Source organism: Myripristis murdjan, chromosome 17 (genome assembly GCF_902150065.1).
Source record: "Myripristis murdjan chromosome 17, fMyrMur1.1, whole genome shotgun sequence".
In the NCBI taxonomy this organism is placed as follows: Eukaryota; Metazoa; Chordata; class Actinopteri; order Holocentriformes; family Holocentridae; genus Myripristis; species Myripristis murdjan.
Window position 1 is genome coordinate 23811318 of NC_043996.1, and position 18149 is coordinate 23829466.

Here is an 18149-nt window from a genome sequence, read left to right on the forward strand (position 1 = left end):
GGTTTTTGCTCGAAACCATAGAGCTATGGATGGCTCACTGGCATGAGGGAACAGAGGGACTTGTCACAGCTTGTTCTTAAAAAGCGAGGCAACAACCAAAGACTTTTTTTTTTTTTTAACAGCCGCCATTTACCTCTTTGTCAGTCTTAGGAATGCAAGAGTGGCTTCACTTTACCTGAGCCAAATTCTCTGATTTAGAGCCACTGATAAATGCATTAAATCACAACCTGAGGTAAACCCACAGTCACAGGCGAGCCTTTTCAGACGTACCTCAGAAGGATTTCCTGTAAGTTCACTCATCATTGCTTACACAAACACACGTCAGCCATGCCACTAGCCCTGTCTCTGTCACATTTTGTCTCTAAATACCCATTTCTAAATCTAATTTAAACCTAATGCATGTCATTTTAAAATTCTGATTTCTGCCACACACAGCTCATATAGAGAAAGGCGCATAAAATGTAATTGCCGCTAATTTTCCCTGTACCCATCAAAGCTGTCAGTGATTGTAACACTGGGAATGTAAAATATCAACACGTTGCTAGTGTAAGTCCACACCCATAAAAGTTAATTAAGCACAAGACATCTTTGAACAGTTGCCTCATAACCAAATGTGCTCTATGAGTGACACTCACTTGTCAAATAAATTGTCACTGGGGAAAAAAAATCAGCATTTATTAACACATAGTTAACAAGGTAGATGGCCTGAGGGTGTGAGATGCAGGGAAGGTAACAGGTAGAGGAAGTGAGGAACCCCAGACTGCCCCTGTGGAAAAGCATAGCTCCCGGTGAAAACGTCTGAGTTGAAAAATCTAGCAGGTGCTGCTGAAAAGATGTGCATCTCTTGTTCCCAGCTAAATAAAGTTGGCAAAAATCTGCATCAACAGTAATCGGTTCTTCAAGATCCAATGCAAGGATTATAACTCTGTCTGGGAGAGTCTCGTATTGATTTAAAGCACAAGCAGCATCTTTTTTGTTTAGTTTTGATGGTTAGATGGTGCAAAGTTTGTAGGAGCGACAGACAGTCTAACCCTGTGTTTCTACACTTCTGAGGAACAATTATTCATCGTTGAAACTTCGGCACCCTGCAATAACAAGGCTTTGGCCAGTTTGGCAAGTACTTGGCTGGCTTTTGTCTTACATGAACTATGTACAGGCTGGTGACAAATTAATCTTGCTGCATCTTGGTGCAGCGCTCAGCGACATCAATTCTCCAAGTCTCTGGGACTCTGCTGGAGGGATGGAGCTCCATTTTTCCAAAGGATATTCCCTCACTTGGGGTTTTGATCGTGGTGGTGGAGAGCGTTGCCTAATACGTTGGTCCAAAATCTCCCGTAGGTGTCCCTGGGTTGAGATGTGAGGACCATAGTGTTATGATTTACATCATTTTCATCCTCATCAAAACCATTCAGTGAGCCTTCATGCACAGGAGAGACCACTTCCCTCAGAATAAAGATGTTTTATCATAGCATAAAGGTGATCACTCCAAACAACATTCTATTTATCTGCAGTGAGTCTATCTGCAGGGAGTCTGCAGTGAAATTAAAAATGCCCCACACAGCATAACAGAGCCAGTGGACCCCCTCTGTAGGGGTCCAGCATTCAGGCCTGTCCCGTTCTCTTGGGGATGCCACTCACACACTTGCTCACTTGTCCAGAAAATGGTGAAGGATGTCTCTTCTGACCACATCACTTTTTTCCCACCTCTGTAGACCAGTGCCTGTGAATTTGTACCACTGATCTCTAAAATGTGCATTTGTCTTTGTAATCAGGGCTTTATGTGCTGCAGTCCTACTATAACATCCCTCTCTATGTGCCATCTCTGTGTACTGTGACCTTTGTAACAATGGAGCTCCATCCCTCTAACAGAGTCCCAGAGACTTGGAGGATCTCCAACAAGGAGCTCTGACGGTGTTCTGGAGGCTTGTGGTGCCCAACACTTTACTAAGACACTTTCCTGTACTTTGTCATCCCGTCTGTATACTGTTGACCAGTTAGGGCATTCAACTTAGTCATTTTTTACATTATTTAAACCAGCAAAATAAGACTGAAATTTTAAATCAGTGTGATTATGTTGCAACCAAAGAGGGTTAGTCAGATTTACATGCATGCATACATGTGAGCACTGCTGCAAATCTAAAGCCAATACTGCACTTTGTTTGCCTGCCTCTTTCCCTGAACTTCATGGATTTGGAAGTGGACGGCTCTTCCCGGAAGCGCCCCCTGATGCTGCGTTAAAGCTCACTCACCCTAATGCTGACAATGCGCTGGGGGTAAGCCAGGCCTGAAAGGGAAGTGCTGAGAGCCACAAGAGTACCAATGAACCAGTGACTACAATACTATTGCCCTGCCAAGGCTAAGCTGCACATGAAAAGGAAAGCAAAGACTTCATCTCTCCCATTCAGTCATAACCTATGCTCAAATTGCCTGTGTACTATGTGGAATGGCGTCGAGCCAACTCTGCTATTTAGCCTCAAGGGAATTCTTGCATTTGTTTCATAATGGTTAACATTTGTTAAAATGCAGAATAAGTGCCAATATAATCTGAATTGCCCCAGACTTTTGCATAAGAGATTAAGGTAGGATATAGAAAAACGTAATACTATTCACATATTGTCACTTGTCTCTCAAGATGTGTGTGTGCGCTGCTTTCTCAACTGTGCACCATGCAGCTGCTTCCCCTCCCTGTTTAGTTACATCTACTGTTTCCTTTCATTGAGGATTTGGCCCTCAGGCCCTGATATTGTTTAAGACTGACTTTCGAGCAGGAAACAGGACTGCAGAAAGCATGGATTTGACTTGATGGCCGAAAGGGAGCATTTTTTTTGACTATCAGAAGATCAGATAGGGCCTAAAAGTACTCTGAAGCCTGCACCACCCAGTGTGCAACACACAAGTTTATTCAAGTTCATCATTGTAATGATGCCAGAATAATCAGTGACTGCAAAAAACCACAAGGTGACAAGTAAGAAGTGTGGTATGCTGTCATTATGGGCAGGCCTACACACATATGTTAATTAGGCCAATCAACTGTGCAGAGTAGGCTCGGTGCTGCAGAGTGGTGGCGGTGTAACCTGCCCGGGTGTGACATCACCATGGCAGTCTGGTCAAACCGGTGTTGGAGCCTGCAGCACTTCTGACACGGCTCAGGTTGCCAAAAGAAACCCACCTGTCTCACCGCCCATGCTGGGTGTGTTGCTGCGTCGCTCTCAAACCCGAGTCTTCAATCCAAACTGCGCGCATGGAAAGAGGGAACAAGCTTGGATGAAACTGTGGATAAAGTGAAAAGACGCACAGCTTGACCTGACACTGCGGAGAAAAAAAAAAGAAAATAAATCTAGAGACGATGGAAAAGGATGGGATCGAAAAGAAACACGGTAAGACATTAAAATGTTTGGAGTTTTAATAAGATGGTGTTGCATTTTAGTCATTTATTTATTCTACCTGAACTGATCTGCTAGTCCCTTCTCAACGACGCACTGCAAGACAAAGTCGCCTTTGCAACTTGATGTGATTTTCGTGATTTTTTTTTTTTTTTTTTTTTTTTTTTCTTAAATGAAAATTGAGATGTGTCTCAAATTCAGGCCTGGTTGACGCAAACACTTCCTTCCTCAAAAAGTGTAATATTCACTTTCCTTTTCGATAGCCGATATAATGTGGCCGAGGTAGATGAGCCATAGGTGTACTCAGGTTTTATTTTGCTCTGCCAAAAGGTGTGGCACATTTTTTCCTTCGGTTTGTTTCTGCCTTCCTGCAAACAACCAGAGACAAAGCTGCGCCAAATCAAAACAGTCCTCACGGCCTCAGGTGGTGACCCTCAGCGGTCAGAAAACCCACAGTTATCTGTACTGAGAGATATATGGCGCAAACCTGTTTTACTGTCTTCCTGGTTGTCCCGGATAAGTCTTACTGCCTCAAGCCTTCAGCCGCAAAGTTAGATAACAACACAGAAATATACAGTTTCAATTAGAAATGTACAGAAATACCCCCTGGCCTGTTGGATTTGGTTTCCAACTTCATGCAAACTCAAGACACAAATAGGTGGAGGGCTGTGGAGGGTAAGGTGAAGTCATCCAGTATTTACAGTGTTAATTTGCCTATCAGCGCCGGGCTCTCTGAGCTGGTGAGTCGGTGTGGTCAGATTGATTCAGTGAGTCACAGCACCTGAACCTGTCCGGGCCGCTGCCAATTGATTTATTTGGGTTGGCGACCAATCGACCACAGCGACGGTGAGTCCCTGTAAAAACAGGCGGTACCGTGATGTCACCACTAGGTGGAGCCCCCGGGGGGAACCTTCCCGCTATCTCACTATCTCATGACGCTGATCACTTTTATAGCGCACGAATGAACTAATAAATTAATTACGCATTTATTTTTGAAACGTAGCCCGTTATCAGCATGTTTTAATATGCACATTTTAATATTTAATTGGTTAATTTGATTTATTTTTGGAGTCGCGTTTATTGCAGACCCTGTTAAATTCCTAACATTAATTAGTTTGTAGTTGTTGTATGACGATATGTTTATTACACAAGGTGTATTGATACAGGCTGTTTCGTAAACTCAACAAAAGGCTGCTCATATTGTTAGGTCAACTCGCTTCCCCTAGAGGCTCAATTTATAATAAAATAATAATAATGGCATTATTTAACCCAGATAAATCCACCCTGTCCAAACCCAAGCGCCCTGTAGAAGTCTCTTGCACACATTGCAAAAGGCTGCGGTTTGCCGCCGAGGAGGAGTGTGTGCAAGGAAATGAGAGGTGGACTTTGAGTAGGCAGGCACACACACCCTGCTAGACACAGCACGGTCCACACGCTCAGGGATTAGTCTAGTGGGTGTTTTTGGCACCTGAGTACACCATGCAATGTCTGAAGGAAGAACCAAAACGCAGCAAATCGGAGGAATTACTCCACATTACGAGAAGCAAGAAGCTGCTGCGGAGAAACGTGAAGCTCCTGGGTACGCTGCACTTTTTATTGGGTATTTTAGAGGAGGTTCCTAGTGGATGTGTTGGCCAAAGGTTGAAGCCATGGAAGAACTGCTCAGCTTTTTTTTGTCACAGGGAAGCTGTCCGCTTGTTTCATGTTTAAAAGTATGAAACTTTAGTTTTATGTCAGCCTTGGAGTGACGGAAAGTTGTGTAAGTGAATATTAGAGGATACTTTGCCTATTAAGCACACACATGAAGTGAATCCAAAGGAAAGCTGTGATCCCCTCTTGATTTCCTTTATTTTTTTATTTATCATAAAGCAGGAGATTTAAGTTAGGAGAATGAGAAGAGTTGAACAAGTGTTTTTAAGCTTTGAGACATCTGGGTGGGATTGTGCAAAGGGGCTGTAACTCAGTAATCAGAACATGTGAGTAATATTTTATACACCAGTGCAGTAAAAAGAGGGTCAAGTCGCTGTAACAGGATGTGCTTTGCTCTCTGCTCCCTGTTCTCAGGTCTCGAGGGAGATGCGGACCTCCAGTTTCTCCTGGAGGGGGGTGACCTCCTCAAGGTCCGCTCCTCGTCCTGGAAGAAGACCCGCTACCTCAAGCTGGAGCCAGACTGCAAGACCATCTGGCACGAATCGAAAAAAACCTTCAAGTCCAAGCAGACCTGTGAGTGCCAACCCCGCATGCCATCTACATGTGTGTGAGAACCTCCACCGACTCCCCTCTCTCTTTCTGGTGCTTGCGGTGGATGAAGGTCTCACATCACTATCTCTTGTGTGTGAAAAGTGTGAAAACAGTGGTGATATCATGGCAACCACTTGCTTGCATAATTATAAATCAGTGTCCAAGACATCTGTGCTGTCGGTGCTGAAGATTTTCTTTAATATTCATTTTCAGGTCAGGTCGAGTGTGCATTATTGCATGTGTGATAGTAGGGCAGGACTCATCACAGTGATATGTTTCTTCTTGATTTATAGACCTTGGACCTCAGCAGTGATCTTTATTGTGGGTGCGGCTATAGAGAAGTAAAATAATTGCATTTGATAAACATGGATTCAGTAAAGATCGCAAGTAAATTTGGCCTTTCATCTGCCTTTGAGATTACCAAACTTATTTTAACAGTTAAGAATTTTTTTTATGTGAGCATGGGTGGTTTGAGATGCTCCTGGGTATGACCTCAGCTTGGATTAGATCCTTTGCACACCACAAAGTGTGTGTGAGTCCAGTGAGAGCCTGATTATTGTGGTGTGCTGTTTCTTGCTCTCTCTCTGAGATCCTCGTGTCATCATTTTGCCACTATTGTATGTTCTGTTTGAGCTCCAGACCATGTGATCATGATCTTGAGTAAATAAGTAAAGCAAGTAAAGAGAGCCAATACCGTCTGATAACTTGCACGAGTAATTAGGCAACTTTACACCGCAAGTGATTCCAATTGGCACAACCTCAAAAGCCAGAAATCATGCAATGTGATGTCATTAAATGCCACACAGCATGTTCGTGTTACCAACCTGGACAGTCCTGTGATGCTTTTGTAGCAAATGATACCAAAAGGACCAGAAATGCAAAAAGGACGTAATATTTCCTGTGGGAAAGTGCTGCTTTGCGCTGTTTAGGAGACCCTTTGGGATTTACTCCTTTCAGTTTCAGTTCATTGCTTCTTGTGGGGGTGGGGCAGATTTTCCTTACAGCAGATTTTTATTCAGCCAGATAGAGCGAATCTGTCCGTTCACGTTCCTTGTGGTATCCGCAGTCTCGTTGGACGACATCTCCGCGGTGCGACAGGGCCGTCAGTCGGAGGGCTTGAGGAAGTACACAGAGGAGCAGGTGGAGAACCGCTGCTTCTCCATCATCTTCAAGGGCCGCAAGAAGAACCTGGACCTCATCGCCAGCTCAGAGGAGGAGGCCAAGCAGTGGGTCACCAGCCTGCACAAGTTAATATCCAACATGAACAACCTCAGCCAGCCAAGAGAAGGCAGAGCAGTATCCTTGACATGATAACGGAGATAATACATAATAAACTGTTTGACAATGATTCAAGAAGGCAGCTCTGAGAGGAGGCTTCCCCGTCTCCTGCTGCAGAACAGCTGGTTAAGCCTTGAACCAATGGGTGTCTGTGGTGTAAAGTGTGTCTGCTTTGAGGTGATTGACAAGGAATAACTTGGGAGCCACTGCTACATGGGATTGCTGCGTTCAAGACAACTGGGAAACCAAATTCCCAGTTAGAATTTCCTACTTCCCACCTCAAGAGTGTTCAAGTGTTTAGGTGGGAATGATATGAGCAAACAAAAAACAACATTGTTTGCTAAAAACAGGATGCCAGGGTGAAAGGGCTATTGTACAGTTTTAACATTAACAGCAACTTCCAATTTTGCCAGTGACCAACTCTGTTAATTAATCTTAAAGTATACCTTGCACAAACAGAGACTTTTAAGTAGACGTTTAAAAGGTGCTGATATATTTTCTTCTTATTTACTGTGAGTGCTGCCATTTTTATTTATATTTATTTGACAACACAGAACTATATGTTGGGGAAGTCAGAGCACTGTCCTCAGTTTCCAGCAATGAATCACGAGCTGGAGTGCCATTCAAATGGATTTTTTCCCTATTCAGACATAGAAAACTTCCCATTTGTCTTGAATGCAGCACAACAATGTTTAGGCATCCCTCCTCAACCTCTGCTAAAACCAATTAATGATGACTGACAAACTTTTTAAATAGCACACAAAGAAGACTGGATGATAATTCTCATTGTCAGTTTGCCGCTTCCTTACATTATAACTCTTCAGTGGATCTTCAACTGCCTGAGGAAAGCAGATAAGAACAGCGACGACAAGCTGAGTCAGAAGGAGCTGAAGGACTTCCTGCGTATGATCAACATTGACCTGGATGACGAATATGCAGAAATCCTCTTCCAGGTGATGCCGTCACAGCGTTATCAATAGTTAAATAAGACGGGGCGGTGCTTCCTAATTGTGAAAATCACTCATAGACAACCGGAGGAACTTTGAAATGACGTCAGCCATTGCTTCAGTGTAATTGATTTATTGCAATTTACTGATACAAACAGCAAAGTACTGTTACTGTTATTCCTAAGAAATAACAAAACCTTAAATGGATAAATGTGAGCTGTGGCCTAAAGGTCAAAGGAGCTTGTTTGTGAGTGAGAGGTTGCGGGTTTGATTCCTGCACTGGCAGGAAAATCTGGGCAGTGGGAGTAAATTAACAATATTCTCCTCCTCCCTAAATTCCCACGGCTCCTGTGTCACTTAGCCCCCGGCTGCTCCAGCGGCCAGCAGTGAAGGTGTGTTTGTACTGGGCAGCTCCCAGGTGTGTGTATGTGCGGCAGGGCGTTGCTTAAAAGAGCCAAACCAAAATTACCCTTGATAAATAAAGGCTAATTAGTTGATGTATGTGTGATAGATCCTCACCATATCACCATTCAAAAATGAAATCAAAAAGCATTTATGTTACCCACACCACCACCACCTCAATACCAAAAATGTACAAACCATAAGTAAACATAGTCTATGATGACAGTATGAAGTTCATCGTTTAATACACATCTGGGGACTAAATTTCATTTTACATTTGCTCTTGGTACCTCTGGTGTCGGTTCTTATTCTGCTGTGTGTTTCCATCCCACAGAAATGTGACAAATCCAAGTCTGGGTCTGCTGTCTTGGGGCGGAGATTGAACATTTCTACGACCCTGCTGACCATCGGGAGGAGGTTGACGTGATCTACGGGGAGTACGCCAAAACTGCTGGCTACATGAGCGCCGACAACCTGGTGGAGTTCCTGATGACCGAGCAGAGGGAGAGAGCCACGCTGGCAGACGCACACAAACTCATTGAAAAGTACGAGGTGGATGAAAAAGGTGCAGAGCTCGTTTCAAAATTATCTGGGCGTTTACTGCGAATGCGTTTGGTTTTGAGCTCTTGCGGTCGTCTGTCGTCATCGTTTCAAAATCATCCGCCTTCTGCCTGTGTTTTCAGCCAAGGAGAAGAAGCTGCTTTCCAAAGATGGCTTCCTGATGTACCTGCACCATCCGGAGAGTTTGGTCCTGAAGCCGGAGCACAAGGAGGTGTACCAGGACATGAGCCAGCCCCTCAACCACTACTTCATCTCCTCCTCGCACAACACCTACCTCCTGGAGGATCAGCTCAAAGGGCCCAGCAGCACGGAGGCTTACGTCAGGTAAGGGCTCCTACCCTGGGAACCTTTACGGATGGGCTCAGAGGCCTTCAGTCATTTATGGTGCTGTAACTGTAATGTGATTAAAACACGAGCGCCGCACCCTGTGGAAAAAACACTTATGGTTCTCCATACATGGACGTCTTGGTTTCCTTGCAGCACTTGATAGACTTGAAAAATAAGATTGCACTCCCAAAAGGCTGCAGTTTATTGGCTCAAATGCATGGGAAAACAGTGGGAACACGTCTCACCTTTTAAAATCAAAACTGTTGGTGAGATAGGAAGGGAGAAGAAGGGAAAAAACTTGGTCAAATTGAAAAACACATAACCAAAAAGCTGCAGGTTATTGGCTCAAAAGCATAGAAAACACAAACCTTACTGCACACTTCTCTCTTTTTTAATTGTAAACTGTTAGGTCATTTTTCTTTTGATCAAATAATGCTTCTGCCATGATAATATTCTCTGGTTGCCGAAAAAAAAAAAAAAACTTGTTGCATGTTTCTGTTTATCCGCTGTTATTAGGAAGTTTGGTGCTGTTCTCAAGGGAAAAAACTGGTCAACTTTGAACTTGAAAAAAAGAACATATAAAATTAAAAGAGAGAAGTGTGTGGTTTTCCTGTTTTGTTTTGTTTTTATTGCAGCATTTAACTTTAGTCTTGAGCTCAGTGGTTCTGGGCTCTGCAACCTTTGTGCGCAGGCACTGTATTTTCAAATTTTACTTATCATACTTAAACTAATTATACTTGTTGACTGATTTTCATTAGATATATGGTTATTGCATAGGGTATATGCATATCTGATATACTGTTTTCTGTCAATCCTGAGCCAAATTCCCAGCAACTTAGTTTATAATGGAATTAACCGATTGGATGCTACATCTTTATCAACACTTGTGGTCCAAATAATAACAGCCACGTCAGGTCCTTTATGCAGAACAGCCAGTCAGTCAGTCAGTCAGTCAGTCAGTAATGCCCGTTGGACTTCTACCCCAGAGCTCTGGTGAAGGGCTGCCGCTGTGTGGAGCTGGACTGCTGGGACGGGTCGGATGGCGAGCCAGTGATCTACCACGGCCACACACTCACCTCAAAGATCCTTTTCAAAGATGCCATCAAAGCCATCAAGGATTACGCTTTTAAGGTGCGTTATTGGATCATATTAAGTGATAGAGGGCCACAGGATGGCCCGGGGCGGAGTTCCAGTCGGGGGTCTTCCTGTGTGGAGGTGGGAGAGTGGGTAGAGAAAATGAATTAATGTGACTCTTTAATGAAATCTTGTTTTCGGCCGTTCTCAGACATCAGACTACCCAGTGATCATCTCCCTGGAGAACCACTGCAGCGTGGAGCAGCAGAAGGTCATGGCGCACCACATGAGCTCCATCCTGGGCAGTGACCTCGTCACCGCACCCCTGGGCGACTGCATGCCCACAGGCTTCCCATCTCCTGAGGTGGGTGTCTGCATGATCACATCACATGACTGTTAGAGTAGAATCGCGTTCTTCCAGAAAACTCCTTTTATACAAGGTGGTTACGGTGATACCGATCACTGAAAGGACTCTGCTCTGTGCCTGTGCTCGTGTTCTGCCAGGAGCTGAAGGGGAAGTTGTAGTTAAAGGGAAGAGGCTGAACAAACTGGAAGCCACTTTTGCTCCTGAGGCTGCAGCTGAAGATGACACCGATGTGACGGAGGAGGAAGACTCAAATGACGAGGAGGAGGAACAAGAGAACAGAAGAGAAAGGTGGGGTGATGTCAAGGAAACATCTTTTCTCAGCCTTTATGTCAGAGAAAGGATATCATGCCCAAACGTTGAAGTATTCCTGCAACATTTTTTTTTAGCATCAGCAGGCAATTTATGTAACTTGTTTACCTCCACATTCTCTGTGCAGAAACGAAGAAGCTCAAATTGCGAAAGAGCTGTCGGACATGGTGATCTACTGCAAGAGCGTCCACTTCCACGGCTTTGAGGACGCCAAACAAAACCTGAGCTTCTACGAGATGTCTTCCTTCAAGGAGGGCAAGGCGGTGAAGCTGGCCGAGGAGTCTGGTGAGGAGGAACCTCGGGCCAGGGTCACAAAAGTGTCACTAAGAGAAAATGACCTAAGAGAGACTAACTTATGACTAAGAGAAAATTTTAGGAAGTTTCTTGAGAAGGCTTTTAGGTGCAATTAACCAAAAGTGTCTCATCGCTTATGAAATTCTTGCTTATGAAATCCTTAAACTCTGCTTTCTGAGAAACTGTGATGGAAAAAGAAAGAAAGAAAGAAAGAAATTGTGATGTAAATAAGCATAAAAGAGGATTTTCCTCTCCGGTTGCAATCTGTAGTACTCCCATCTAGAAAACAAACTGGGACAAGTACATAGGGTGGCTATATTTATGATTTACCTGATTAAGTAACTTAAAGAATATACACACACTGGTCACTGCCTCTTGGCTAGAGTCCTAATTTTCACAAGACAGAGACATATATCAAATAAATATTGTGTCAGCATGAATTAAACAGTGATTTAAACATCAAATGTAAGATACAGTATATAAAACTACTACTACCACTTTGAAATACTTGTTTAATTATCCAAAGTGTCCAGGCTTACCTTTAAACGGCAACAATTGTAAGAGAAGTGGAACGCTATCTGAAAGAAATCTTTGCTTTAGCGAGTCCCAGTTATTTGTAAGTTTGTACTGAGCAAGCAAAATCAGAGAAAAGGTAATAAAATTGTTTATTTCCTTTGAGGTTTTTGTCGATTCAGCCCCTTTGTTTGTGCCCACTTGCATCTTCCATCGAGGTCTCTCATGTTCCTCATTACCTCAGTTTACCCGTTTTACTCATATCCCAATTGCCTTAAAACAGAGTCTTGAGATAAACTTCAGAAAGTGAAGCTGATAACAAATAATTAAACTGTTGTCCACATATTGTCGTTGCAAGTTTTGTGGCCGATCACCCAACGATTACAATGAAGTTTATATGTTGTGGTATGTGGAAAACGCCAAATGAGCCACCCTCCAGTCTGTGATAGATAGATAGATACTTTATTCATCCCGAAGGAAATTCGCAAGTAAGTAAATTTCCCCTTGCACAGCTGATAACGCTCTCCTTTTCTCACCATCTCTTCTCCTCAGCTAATGGCTACATCCATCATAACATGGACAAGCTGAGCCGCATCTACCCTGCAGGCCTGAGGACCGACTCCTCCAACTACAACCCCGTGCCGCTGTGGAACGCCGGCTGCCAATCGGTACCGAATCAAACACGACTAATGAAAAAGGGGGAACGACAAACTCACTTTTACAGTGTAGACTCACAGTCAAGTTCTGCTGTAAAAAATTTACTCAAGTAAAAAGTAGCTCATTTAAAATCTTGGAGTAAAAGTTACTGAGTTCCTTTTCAAAACAGTAACTTTGTTAGATGTGATCTTTTCTATGCAGTATAAAAGGAGGAGAGAAGATGCTTCAGACTGCATTCTTTTAAAGGGGCATTAAGAAAGTAATTACCATTTAAGTAATGCAGTTTTTCATAGTGCACCATTTTAAATTGTAAATTGGGAACCAACAAAAGAGCAGATTCCTCTTCTCGTCTTTGCTGACTGATCTTTTATTGTGAAAGGTTCCACAGTCTGTCATTGATAATTTGTTCTCTGTAATGGATCTGATTTAAAATGTAGTGAAGTGCAGTACTCAAGCAAAAAATGTACTTAAAATTACTTGCCTAAAAAATATCAAAAGCTTCTCAAGTGCAGTAACATGAGTGAATGTAATGTGTTACTTCCACCTCTGATCATATTACATCACACGTGTGCATTTTATTCATCACTTGACCCTGCACCATCTTGTCTGTCTCTCCCCAGTGGCTTTAAACTTCCAGACGCCCTGCGCGGAGATGGATGTGAACCAGGGCAGGTTCGTGTGTAACGGGAAGAGCGGCTACATCCTGAAACCGTCGTTCCTCCGGGACGGCGCCACGGAGTTCGACCCCATCACCCTGACTCGAGGCCCCTGGCTGCAGCACAAGCTGCTCCACGTCATGGTGAGGCTTTCACCTCGCAGACACGCTTTACAAACGTCCGCGAGCGTGCACTGTGGTGTCCTGGTCAGAGTCTTGCTATTCAGTGAGGTGAGGGAGCTCACGCCCTCAAGACGCTTTCTCATCTGACGTTTTGTACCCGTCTATCACCAGATTATCTCAGCCCAGCAGCTCCCAAAGGTCAACAAGAAGAAATCCTCCATCGTGGACCCGCTGGTTAAAGTGGAGCTCTTTGGAGTGCCAGCTGATGTTGCTGTGAAAGAGACGGAGCCCATTGAAAACAACGGTACCTGTTTGTCTTTGACTTGTCCTCCATGTATTTAACGGCAGAATGAGCAGGATTGGTCATTGCGGTTTGTGAAAACAACAGCTAAGCGAACCGCCAGCAGTGAGTTTTTGCCTCCTAGGATGTTGATGGAATGAAATGCCTGCCAAAAATGTCACATAGCCATCCAAGGAAAAAAAGAGAGGGATTATTTTTGTATGAATCTATACGTTGTTTTTTAGGAAAATCCCACAGTGCTGCTTTTTAAGACGACCACAAAGGAAAATCCACAGAGGAAAAATTTTATTCTGGTGAAAAATAGATATTTGGTTAAAAGTATTAGAGGTGGGAGTCACTGGGTAACAGGTGATACAATACCATCAGAATATTTTACGCACAATATCAATAGAATCACAATATAGACGATTCTGAGATATGCAGTATACTGTCAGAAACATCACGATATCTGTAACTGAAGAAGAAAAAAAATACCCTGGAAAAGGCAAAATAATTTTCTAATAAGCCAGAATCACAAACAAGAATCATGAACATGCACATGACAGAACAGTTCCGGTTAAAAGACCGAAAGGAGGAACTCAAATGTGCATCTGCGCAAATGAAGTTGAAAACTCAAATATCGATACTTGGCACAAGTCTATCGATAATGTATCACAAGAGGATGTACTGCGATATATTGCATTATCTATTTATTGTCCCAGCCTTACACGGTATATACATTGCATTGAACCTGTATCCATTTATCTGATGACATTTTTTTTTCTTAATCCTATGGACAATTGTCCATGCTTTGATGAGTTAATGTGGCATTTCCACTGCTGCTGCAATAGAGCCTGATAGCAGAATTATCGTAAAAGTGTGTAATTTTTCCATCCATCCTCCAGCCTCAGTAGAGCAGAATGCAGTGCAGCCACAGGGCCTGTTGTGTTTTGAGAGAATTCACTGGAAAAAGTGATCATTAATCGTCCGCCTGCAAGTAAAGTCTGAGGCAGAACAGTTTCCCAAGTAAGATCCAAACGGGAATATAAGACTTAATCTACCATAACTGGAGATCGGTTATGTTTCAGTCGCTCCTGGATTAGCCTGCGTGATGTGAGGATAAATCTGAGCTCATCGAATGTTTCAACAGTTTCAAACATTTAACAGTTGGAGTCCTTTTTGTAGTCCATTTTCAGGAAAGAAAACAGCCCTTCGTGCACCGTGAAGTTACACAAAAGATGGATGAACGACCAGCTCAGTTATGCGAGCGGAGTTGGAAAACGGGAGTCTGGAGCGCCGAGGGTTGTGCAGGGACTTGTAATCTTTAGATCGTGATTGTGCATAGCCCACATAGCATAGCCATGAATAACGAAAGATAAAAATAATTCTTTTGAGAACGATCAAAAGAACAATATCGTCCGCTTGCATTAAAACACGTGACCCGGGAGTCGATGGCAAACCGCACACCAGTAGAAACAGGTTAAAAGTGAGTTTCTAAACACGTCAATGCTGATATGAAACAAACTGCTTGTATCTCGAGGCTTTAATCCTTTCATACAGACCAGATCTACCAATCAGATTCTTTTAAATGTCTCCAGGGTGAACTCACACCTCGCTAAAGCTGCCTTCTATTTTTCTGCACCTTGGGCATGGAGCGAGCTGCAAAATATCATAGCCTTAGATGTACTCTCCTCTGTGAATATTTTATAGATCTTACAAACTGCTGTGAAGGGAACGTGTTGCTGTTTTACATAATTCCCTTGAATTCCCTGCCTCCCTGCTTTCACTGTTAACCTGTTTACTGATTGTGCTGCCATCTTGACCAGGACTCCTTGGAAGAAAGAGATTGTGCATCTCAGTGGGATGTTCCTGGCTAAATAAAGGCTAAATAAATAAATGACTGGGGATATTCTCATCTGAAATCAGTGATGTAAAAAATCTAAAGGCATGTTTTTCTGGAGGTTGTCAAAAGTAATTCTGGGAAACGTAGGAAATTGCAAACAGCAGACGTGCATAAAGCAGGTTGACGGTTCAGTATTTGTTCCCTGTTTCTAGGTTTTAACCCGTCCTGGAACCAAAGCTTCCAGTTTGAGGTGTACGTGCCGGAGCTGGCGCTGGTGCGCTTCGTCATCGAAGACTACGACTCCACCTCTGACAATGAGTTCATCGCTCAGTACACGCTTCCCTTCAACAGCCTACAAATGGTGAGTTGTGCATTCGGCCTTGAACAGTGCACATATTCTATCAAAGACACGGTGTTAGCTTTTCCCCCTGGCTATAACTGTCCCAAAGATGACATTATGAAGTCATTTTCTTATCTGATTTTTAAGGAAAGAGACAGGAGGTTTCTCTTTTCCAGTGTGATGTTCAGTGCAGAAACCTGATTCAGAGGCTGCACAAAGACGTCTTCGTGTCCTCTGCTGTCTGCTGATCACTCACTGTAACCGTCTCTGCCTGCACACAGGATACAGACACGTGCCTCTGCTCAATAAGAACGGAGACCCTCTCCCCGCCGCCGGACTCTTCATACACATCATCGTCCTGGACGCTGAGTAGGACGTCGCCGCCGGGCACATCCCTCCACAGGACGAGAACACAACAACCTCTGACACACGGCCACACTGCAGTTGTTTTAAATGGCTTTTATGTTCTTTTTTTTAAAAAAAAAAACGTGTAACACTTTTTTAGTTTTAGTTTGTAATTAACTTATTGGCTTAATTGTAGTCGTTGGAACGACTAAGAGGTGGATCACATCCTCAGCGGACAGCAGGGGTCGTTTTAAAACAAAAAAATCTCCATCTGCAGGGTTTTTTTTTTTTTTTTTTGGGCAAGTGGGTACACACACACACACACACACAAGATGTTTGCTCCACTTTATAATGCTGCATATGAATACGTGATTACAGGGACTATTACACAGACTGTTTTCTAATGGGCTTGTATTAGTTGCACTAGTGTTAAACCTTGTTCAGATTGCAAAGGCTGCTTATGTCCCGTATTATCTGTCTATTTAAATCTTTTTATTCAAATTACCATTTTATGAATTCAGGATAAACAAGCCAGCATTTAAGCCAACATTTTTAAAAAAAGAAGTATGTTTTCAGCTTTGTTTTCAATAGTGAGATAATTGTATTCATTACTAAGGATTCACTTTTGATGTGATATCTGAGTATACCACTACTTGATATTATCTTTTTGTAAATCAAAAGTCTGATTAAAAAAAAATGTAAATCTCGACTTTTCTGTTATTTTTTTTTTTTCCAGAAAAGTTCAACAGACAACGCTTACTTTACAGCTTCACTCAAATATGGCTTGTTAGGAGGAGCCAATACACAAGGCCAGCTTATGCTGCGTTCATGTCCCATCAGGCGTGCTGTAAATTTGAGCTTCCGCCTGGAGAAAAAAATGAGTTCACATCTTGCATCCAGAGGTGGGACCAAGTTGTTATTTTTGAAGTCTCAAGTCCTTAACCTTGAGGTTTGAGTCTGTACCACATAAGGCATCATAAGACACTGTTTACCAAACTTCATTCAATATTTTATTTTACCTCTCCCTGCCCTATACATGCAAAGTATTGCACATGGTCCATTAGCCATAAGAGGCCACTTCTGCATTTAGTTTAATCCAGAGAGCGGGAGGGCCTACTTTTTGGGTGAGCACTTTATTTTGTTGACTTACTCCTCTAACAAATTACTTTACCATTCTCTCACTCTCTTGACCACCATGCACACACACACACACACACACACACACACACACACACACACACACACACACACACACAGAGAGAGAGAGAAACACTGCTTTGCCCTGTTATCCCCAACACACACAAGTCCAGCCTTCCCTCCCTGTAGTTAACGTGGGCTCTGTCTGTGGTGACATGGTTAGCAGATACTTCACCTAAAGCTGGTTGTTGATGGATTTGATCAGATTTCGGCGTCCCGGTGACCAGCTGTGGGCGAGCTGAGCTGATTTGCCAATGTCAGTTCAGGTCATGTTTGCTGTCAGGGGTCAAGGATGACCTGACCTCTCACAGCAGCATCTTTTTTCATCTTTGACTTCGGGGAAGGTCGACTGTCAGGTGTTTCCGAGTCAAAGGGCTCAAGTTCAGCTGAAGTCGCGAGTCACTGGTGTGCAAGTCGAGTCGGAAGTCTTTCTGCGTTCTGTCCAGTCTAAAATCATTGAATTTGTGACTCAAGTCCACTCCTATGCTCATATCACTATGTTTTTTAGCACTCTGGTATTTTCTGCTCGGTGTCATGGATTGCTACAACTACTCCTAAATAACAATAATAATGCAAACATATCTACCTGTAAAACAGGAAATTGCCATAGTTTGTTTATTGGTATATTTTAAATTCACATATAATAATGATTTTCAGTGTGGGCATTAAAACTTGCAACAATCATCCAGCTGGTCCACTTTTTCTAAAATGACATGAACACAGTGTAAGCCAGAGCCTAAATACTACTGGGTAAAGGGTTAATTTACTGAATGGGTGGGACTGTGGAAGTGACTGATAACCGTCATCAGACATCATCACAACACAAATCATCTTCCCTCTGACTGAATCACTGATGTGAGCAGACAGGATTATCTCTCCAGAAGCTCAACACAGTGTACAAACAAACTCAGGAGTTATAAATAGCTGAGTGTCACCCAGCCAAATGGACTTAAGTAGCCATGTATTACTTGTAAAATGAACCTGTTCGCTAGTTGTATGATAATGCCGACAGT

At 43.0% G+C, this 18149-nt stretch overlaps 1 protein-coding gene across 1 annotated transcript; it reads left to right on the forward strand.

Annotated features, from left to right (window-relative positions):
* The first annotated feature begins 3079 nt into the window (after positions 1-3079).
* LOC115374929 (1-phosphatidylinositol 4,5-bisphosphate phosphodiesterase delta-1-like) lies at positions 3080-16178 on the forward strand. Its single transcript, XM_030074092.1, is given in 16 exon segments — positions 3080-3377; positions 5448-5606; positions 6691-6920; positions 7727-7855; positions 8586-8618; positions 8621-8816; positions 8935-9136; positions 10126-10270; positions 10425-10581; positions 10721-10868; positions 11017-11174; positions 12249-12437; positions 12974-13152; positions 13303-13435; positions 15467-15612; positions 15872-16178. Coding segments are annotated over 16 exon segments (2331 nt in total). The 5' UTR covers positions 3080-3346; the 3' UTR covers positions 15968-16178.
* Positions 16179-18149: the final 1971 nt, after the last annotated feature.